The following is an 8436-nucleotide window of genomic DNA, read 5'->3' as shown; positions in this document are numbered from 1 at the left end:
GGCAATGCCAACAAGTAACCGGGGTTCGGTCACTGTGCAAGAACAGAGTAGCAAGGTGTAAAAGCTGTCCCGGAAGGGACACGCGATGTAGGGCAGCCAGAGCAAAAAGGCTCCACCGCCGTACTCCCACACCTGTGAAGCCTCCCAGCCACCTGGAGCTGCGTGAAGAAGGAACAAGACTGTGAAAGACAAGAGAAACTCCACAGGAAGCCCTCCTCCAGGTGCACAGCACCGTTCGAACACGCCAGCTCTTCCCAGAAAGGTGTCTGCCACTTCTGGACTAAAAAAAAAAGAAGTGTTTATTTTTTCCTGTGCTGCAGAAGCAAGAGCTCACACTCTCCAAGTACTCAAGGCATTAACAGAGAAGCCTGTTAGCCTGGAACTGTGTGAAAGGCTTAGATGAGATGTTTCCAGCTGCTTGTAACACAGCAGGTTTGGAGGCAGGATGCTCCTGTGAAGGAAGTTAACTGGGGACGGAGTGAACAGCCTCAGCAGAAGTCCTGATCGCAGGCAGCTGCGGAGCAGAGGCTCCCCCGAGGAGTAAGGACCAAGTTCCAGCATACCAGGCAAAGTTGAATACACCACACAAAGCGGAGCGACTTTAAACTGAACTTCCCCACATCCCAGATACAAGTTTAACACTGGCAAATCTTGTACCTCCCCCAGCAATTCTAAGAAATACTCTGTCACACTATCAGACTGCTAAAGAGTACTCTGAGGTCCAACTAGTTACCACCCGTGACAAGAGGGCGTGAACTGCTTCCCCAGTTGTATGCCTTTCTCCGAGATCAGCTGTCTAGCGAAAAGGATAAGAACTGCAAGAGCGACCCTCAGCTCTGTCTCGACGGGAACCGCAGCCTTAGAATCCAACTGCTACCCCTACTCGTTCTTCTAAGGGGAGTTTGATCCCCCCAACGGTTAAGATGGCTCCTGATTTTTCAGAGTTCAGCGTGTGTCCGGGGGAGTTTAACTCTGTGGCTTTAAAGGCACGTGTTGCTCAAGTAGCCAGCCAGAAAGGCAATAATTTAGAACAGAATATACATGCCTTTTTACATGGAAACTTTTATTCTCATTGAGATCTGTACATTCAAGTCGCACATACTTTTAAGTCTTTGATGGAGGTGGAGCACGGGATCACGACAACAGCCTGGTCTGTTCGAACAGTTGAAGAGTTTATGCCTCAAAAGTAGCCAGGAAACTTGTGACTATTTCCTTCAACTTCGCTTCTGTCTGGTCAGAGATCTTTCCTTCGGTCCTGTTGAAAGAATTTAGTTAAACTTCTGACACAGAAATAGACATCATGGTCAATCCCTGACCAAGGCAAAGAAAAACTTGGCAATGAACCTTCCAATTTCTAACAGAATTAGCAGATGAATTAATGCATTTCTGTTTGATGCATGAAGCTGTATCACTGAAACGAACGTCACATCCCTTCTCCTCAAAAAGTTAGTCCCGTTTAAGAACTAAGGTTTGTCAACAACTACTTTCAAAATAGCTGTACGTAGTTCAACAAGGCTCTACGTTCTATAGAGCTGTGCCTCAGAGAGGGAAGGCACACGATTTGACTCGTGACAAAACAAGCTAGGGCCAGTTTACAGGACAGGGCTATGGAAATACTCAATCCCCAACAGTCCACGCTCAGTGGCAGGGAAGGCAGCGAGCAGCACTTAATCCACAGTACTGCAATAGCTTAAAGCTACTAAAAGTATAGGAACTGACTAGATTAAGCGATTTCAATATCAGATTAGGCAGGGTATTCAGCTGGGTTCATTTTAAGCATCAGCGGGATTTCCTAAGTAAAGACTGGAGACAAGAAGCTGAGCTCTGGACAGCGCAAGGACGGTAGGAAGGCTGATTTAACCTCCAGTTCTGGTACAGGCAGCTTAAGGCCTGATGTTCTAGGATACACTAAATTAACAGTTCAGTGACCATTACCTGCACTCCAGCCATCAAGTCAATACCCTTGGGACGAAGCAAGATAAATCATCATACCTGATCGTGGAGAGGAGGGCCTGGTGCTGGCTCAGTACGTGAGCTAGGAAAGCACTCTCAAATTTAGTGATTTTGCTGGGCTCCAGCTTGTCCAAGTGACCTCTTACGCCAGCATAGATGACTGCAACCTGTTCCTCAATAGCCATGGGAACTGCAGAAAAGAAAGCGTTCACGCCATTGGTAACTCTTACATTGGGAGACACCGGTATTTACAGAGTCCTTCTTTGAAGATCAACTGCACAAACGCAACATGGTTCAAATAAATCTACATTTACCATGTCCACAGAATATCTTAATGCTGCCACAAAGACCGGCCTCGTTAGCACAAGAGACTAAGGGGAAATGCAGACTCGTCAGTCCAAGACACTCACCATACTGTCCTTGTTTGAGAAGCTCTGTCAGGCGCACACCACGGTTCCGCAGCTGTTGTGTGGCGGCATCCAGATCAGACCCAAACTGAGCGAAGGCAGCTACTTCACGATACTGAGCCAATTCCAGCTTCATCGTACCTGCCACCTACAACACAAGATACACCTCAGACTGAGTTTGGCCAGTTGTCAAACGAGTCTAGTAGTCTGCAGATTATCTTCAGCTGACAGTTGTCACAGGTCAGCTTTGCCTTGCATACCAGTCAAGTGAATCTCAAGATTCTGAGAGATGATTAGAGGCATTTCTAAAAATCCCACCATCTGCTTGGCCTTTTAACATAAGCACACTATTCCTCCCTAAAATTGGCACAGCTGATACCAAACCTCTCTAATTCCATATCTGGATTAAGTGTGGGGTTAAAGACAGCATTCTCTATTTCTAGTTAGATCAGTACCCAGTTCAGCATACTGAAACTTAGTCTTACATCTTTATGCAGATACTATTTTCCTCTCTCCCCCCTCTCTCAGCAGGCAATGGAAATATCAAAGAGATCCCCAAAGTTTGTTCTTTTATAATTTCGTAACGCTAAGGAATCCAAAGTTTTATTCCCTCCCTATTCACAATTCTTTAGAGTGAAATGGGTTGGAAAGCCTACACACTACTCGTCTCTAGTGAGAGGAGGAGCAGCAGTTTCATGCTTACCTGCTTCATAGCCCTGGTCTGAGCAGCAGAACCCACCCGGGACACCGACAGACCAACATTGATGGCTGGACGGATGCCTTTGTAGAACAGTTCAGTTTCCAAGAAGATCTGTAGGAGAAAATTGTTTTATCATCTTGGTCAGAAGCCCGGAAGCCTCCTCAGAGACCTGCCAGTAAGTTACACAGAAGTACTGGCATGTGAAGAAAATGTCCTACCTGTCCATCAGTGATGGAGATGACATTGGTTGGAATGTAAGCAGACACATCACCAGCCTGAGTTTCAATGACAGGCAAGGCGGTCAGAGAGCCACCTCCAAAGGAATCATTCATTTTGGCTGCTCTCTCGAGCAGGCGAGAGTGCAGGTAGAACACATCGCCTGGGTAGGCTTCACGACCGGGTGGACGACGCAGCAGCAGAGACATCTGACGATAGGCAACAGCCTGTGTGGTATAAAGAAAGCTCTCACACTTCAGTAGCTCATTTAAAACTTTGAATTTCTAAACCTGAGGTGATCTTACAGCTACAAACACCACTGCTAGACTATGAGGCCTATAAACAATGTTTCCTGACCTGTTTGGATAAGTCATCATAGATGATTAACGCGTGTTTTCCGTTGTCTCTGAAGTATTCCCCCATGGAGCAGCCTGAATAGGGAGCCAGATACTGAAGGGGTGCTGCATCGGATGCTGTGGCAGACACCACAATAGTGTACTTCATGGCATCTGGAAAGAATTAGAGACACACGCCACTGAGTATATTACCTCATCATGCCCGTAATCAGCAAATACAACACTCATGTGAAGTACTAGCTGCTGAAGCAAGCCCCGGCAGCACCACTACATTGTTACAGGAAAGAATACCGTACTAGGTTAACACGTCCGTTAGCTCAACTAACTCAAGAAGTTTCAAGAGCAAGTTCATGGCAGCTAATGTCTAACACTTGCAGACTTCTTTCCCATTTAAAATGAAGTTTAAACTTTCACTAAGACACACTTTGGTTCTAGGAGTAACTCAGCCTAAAAGTCCATGGTTTCCTGGCTGCTGCAAGGCAGTACTACCCTTTGTTTCGTAGTCCCAAACAGATTATTGTCATCAAAATGGGGGTGTGTGTGGTGTTTCTGCTAGGCATGACTCCGCTTGATCAGCAGGCAGGAGGTAAGGTGCCTGATCTCTTGCCAGCTCTGTTACATGTTGGTCAACAAGATCACTGTTACTGAAAATATGCTATCGTTTAATCCCTTACACTTGGGCAGTGAAGTCTCTCCGCTAAACTTGCAACTGCCAGTCACACTAACTTGCATACATGTGAAACAAATGCCAAGTCCATAAATACTTGTAGGCTGTAGCTTGTCATCAGGCCTGACTGCCAAAAGGAAGCTCTCAACTCTGCTGAAAAAAAAAAAACCAACAAACAAAACACCACAGGCTGACTTTTCCAGAAGCAATTCAGCAGTTTTGGGACCTTATACCAGTCTTCTAATGTGATGTAGCAAAAAGGAGTTCTTTTTTTCCCCAGATACCTAGAAAGATTTCTTGTCCACAAAAGCAAGTAGTTCACTCATTTAATACGAAAAGAATTCTGTCTATACTTGCAGCTAGGAGAGGTCATAGTAGTAGTCAGCATTATAATGAGAACAGGATGTCACTAGTTGCCAGGCTCAACCGTCTTCAAAAATCTGTACCTGCATCAGTGAGCCTCTTCACCAGCTGAGCAACAGTAGATCTCTTCTGGCCAATTGCAACATAGATACAGTACAGCTTCTTTTTCTCATCTGTTCCATCATTAAATCGTTTCTGGTTGATTATTGTGTCAATTGCAATTGAAGTTTTCCTGTGTAACACAGAGGTTGGTAAGTTAAGCTGCCTACAGTTCTCCCAACCTCTACACAGTTCCGTGTTCGGCTTTGTACATCAGCACACAGTGTACTCGAGTCTCTGTTTAAGGAAACACTTTTAGCTTGGGCATTTAACTTACCCGGTCTGCCTGTCACCAATGATCAGCTCACGCTGGCCACGACCAATGGGCACCAAGCTGTCCACAGCCTTAATACCAGTCTGCATAGGTTCACGCACAGAGATTCTGGGAATGATCCCAGGGGCCTTTAAGCCAACTCTTCTACGTGTCTTAGATGTAATAGGACCCTTAGAAGAGAGGAAAAAACCTGTTGCAGTCTGTATCACATAAATACAAGCAGAAGTAGTAAACACCTAGTTACGCTTACCTTCCCATCAATTGGATTGCCCAGGGCATCTACAACACGGCCCAGCAGCTCTTCCCCAACGGGAACATCCACAATGGCACCAGTCCTCTTCACGACATCCCCTTCCTTGATCAGTCTGTCATTACCAAACACGACAACACCAACATTGTCGGGCTCCAAATTCAAGGACATACCCTACGACAAAGATCACATTATCCTGATAAAACCCACACCAACCTTTACGAAAATTTTGACAGTTTAATACCGATGTGATAACTCTAACAGTGTAGAATATCCAACATAATCTACCTCAATCTTATTTGTAACAACAATGTTCTGCTTTTATGTACAATGCGTGTATGTTCTTCCATACTGGTTAGAGAACCTGCCTAAGTCTTCAGCTTACTACATAACTATACTTGCAGCAGTCTAGCATTCAGTCATTTCTCTCTCTAAAAAGAACAGAAAGGATAAGCAGCGTTCAAATACAATATTTCTCTCTTGCCTAGGAATTGGACAAGGGAAAAGCACTGGCTTTTTCTCTGCCTAAGGTGAGTTAGGCCATTAAAAACACTGGAAGAGCTGTTGCAGTATGCTCGGAACAGCCAGACAGCTTTTTAACTCTAGTCTACTCTTGGGACTCTAAGAAGTCAGCAAACTGCACACTGTATTGGAGCAGAGAGGCTATTATTCAACAGTACACAGAAAAACCAGCATGAAACCAAAGAAAACAAACCCAATGCCAGATTAGTTCTTATACTTCCCAGATGAAGACAAATAAAGCTCAAATGTTGGCCAAGAACCAGATACTGATACTGAAAGCAAAGTGTTACAAATTCAAAGAATATTTGCTTTTGTAGTATCATTTCTACTAGTTACTACGTATTAAAGTTTCAATGAAGTCTGTAAAAGGTCCATACAGGTACCTCCAAGCATAGCCTTATGTTCTCCTTAAAAAAAGAGTCTTCTTTATATTTCTAGGCTAAACAAACTGCTTTAGTGAAAGCTTACCTTCAGTCCAGAGGAGAATTCAACCATTTCTTCTGCTTGGACATTTCTTAGGCCATACACACGGGCAATACCATCACCAATCGAGAGCACACGGCCAGTCTCCTCAAGTTCAGCAGAGGTGTCAGCTCCCAAAATACGTTCCTCAAGAATAGAGGATACCTCAGCAGTACCTGGAAAAAGACATTTCAAACCAGATTTAGCACATCAAGGCACAGTATGAATTCAGTAAGCTTATCTTGAATTCACAAGCCAAGGTATTCTTTCTCAGGTATGCCACAAGGTCTAGCAAGTAACACTCTCATGTAGGATGCATAAGATAAATAACAGCTTTTGTGTTCACAGCCAATACGTAAATAAATAAATATGAAGCAGCTTCAACTCATCATTATGAGCAGCTTCAATCAAAACACTGATGGCTGTGTAGTTATCAATTTCCTTCAGTATGTCCTACACTATCAACAATCTCTCCCCCTAGAAACCAATTAGATTAAATAATTAGCCTTAGCTCAGAAAGAACAGACACACTAGCTCCACTTGCAGAGCATTTACTTAGACTGGAGGCATCAAAACACCCTGTCAACTGATTTGTAATCAAAGATCCAAATATATTTAAAGGAACTCAATACATTTAAGGGGCAAGTTGTTTGATATAAGCTACAAAAATGTATTCTCCATCTTCCTCAAATTTGTTTGGCAGTGTACCTCCAACAACTTTTCATTTCCTCACCTAGGGAACAGTAACACTGAAATTGTGTTTTCCTAGTAATACCTTTAATCATCCTAAACCACTTCAGAAATTGTACGTGAACCACTACCAAAGATACAGCTATGCAGTGCCACTGCCGCCTCCAAACACCAAGATGCTGGCAGCAAAAAAGTTATACTCAAGGACACAAGGTCAAACCCAGGCAGGCCTCGGAAAGTCATCCATACCTTCATACCGTTACAAACAAGACAGGAAACTGGAATTTGAGGCGTTTTTTCAAATAATTCTGCAGGAGTTGAAGACTGAGTTGAATCCTCGTGAAGCAGATAAGCTGTGTAAGCCAACTGACATGTGACCACTCCTTTGGTTTGGGCATAATTTGAGTAGTTATTAAAGGGAAATCTCCGGGATGTGACTGTGCAACAGATAGTTCACTGTTAAATACTGTCAGTACATAAATGTCCTCAAGTGTTTTATCAACTGACACCCCCCTCCATATTCAAATTCCTTTTTATCTGATAGAGCAAGTTCTTAAACCGCACTCTTATATGAAGACCTTTCTCAGACTCACCAGTTTTCTGAAAGCATGTTTTGGAGGCGTGGATGTTTCTTGTAGCAACAAATGCTGCACCCAGGGTGTTTCTGGCAATCTAAAATAAGTAATTGATTCAGTAACAGTGAGATTTCCTCAATCTTTAAAAAAAAAATTAAGAGATAACACACTGACATTTTTGATCATGAGCTTATACATTTAACATGTCTCAGTTTTGAGTTGCACTCCACAGCACTCCATTCACAGCTTGTAGTTATGGAACCAAGTCCAGCTCCACTAAGGAAGGACAGATGGTAAAGGAGATTGCTTTAAATTACTCGCTGCATTTTTCTGCATTGCACTGATGTCACCAGCCCAGCACCGCAGCAGCTCGCAAAGCAACACCTCCTCTTGTTTGCCACCTTTATGCCGAACATCAAAAGCTTGGGGTGTAAAGAAATCAGTGCACCCCTCATGGTTATGCACAAGGGAGAAATATAAGATTGTGCACTCTAATGGTTGGCCTTTCTAAGAAAAAATCTAACTGCAGAATTTCTGAAGTATAGCTAGAACATATACCACAGCAGAAACGAAAAAATAAATGTGATAACGAATGCGTTTAAAAATTATAATGCAACATCCCAAGCAAAGCTCCCAGTGCAGTCCCATGCAGCGTTAATTCTATTTCTCTGAAAGCCTGGGCAGGCCTCTCCTCCGTTCACCTTCACAAGGGACACCGACCAGGAACGGATTCTGACAGATCCTCCCACCCTCGTTCTCCCCACAAACACGGGGGAAAAAAATGCCACCTGGCAAAGCCTCACAGCTCAAATCCCGAACCCTGACTGGGATCTAGGAGCTTTCAAACATTAACCTGAACCCTAACAGTGCAATCCGCATCCCCGGGGAAGGACACGCCGTCC

The 8436-nt window shown here is 43.9% G+C and overlaps 1 protein-coding gene across 1 annotated transcript; it reads right to left on the bottom strand.

Annotated features, from left to right (window-relative positions):
- Nucleotides 1-1040: 1040 nt before the first annotated feature.
- ATP5A1 (ATP synthase, H+ transporting, mitochondrial F1 complex, alpha subunit 1, cardiac muscle) lies at nucleotides 1041-7720 on the bottom strand. The gene is made up of 12 exons (XM_009322981.1): nucleotides 7709-7720; nucleotides 7553-7631; nucleotides 6276-6445; nucleotides 5286-5459; nucleotides 5039-5205; nucleotides 4746-4894; nucleotides 3634-3785; nucleotides 3279-3503; nucleotides 3064-3171; nucleotides 2364-2508; nucleotides 1993-2143; nucleotides 1041-1255 (listed from the first exon to the last, which is right to left on the bottom strand). Exons 1-12 carry the CDS (start codon nucleotides 7718-7720, stop codon nucleotides 1174-1176), a joined length of 1614 nt encoding a protein of 537 aa, XP_009321256.1. The 3' UTR covers nucleotides 1041-1173.
- Nucleotides 7721-8436: the final 716 nt, after the last annotated feature.

Source organism: Pygoscelis adeliae, unplaced genomic scaffold, assembly GCF_000699105.1.
Source record: "Pygoscelis adeliae isolate BGI_AS28 unplaced genomic scaffold, ASM69910v1 Scaffold182, whole genome shotgun sequence".
NCBI lineage: Eukaryota > Metazoa > Chordata > Aves > Sphenisciformes > Spheniscidae > Pygoscelis > Pygoscelis adeliae.
Note: the sequence above shows the minus strand (reverse complement) of the source record. Positions and strands in the feature narration are given on the sequence as shown.

What these genes read in the sequence shown, in the direction of transcription:
- ATP5A1 (XM_009322981.1), bottom strand. An exon ending in AACATGCTTTCAGAAAACTG is followed by an intron (nt 6,446 to 7,552) that starts GTGAGTCTGAGA and finishes GTCTTTTTCCAG; the next exon opens with GTACTGCTGAGGTATCCTCT. An exon ending in TCTCAAACAAGGACAGTATG is followed by an intron (nt 2,144 to 2,363) that starts GTGAGTGTCTTG and finishes TCTTTTCTGCAG; the next exon opens with TTCCCATGGCTATTGAGGAA.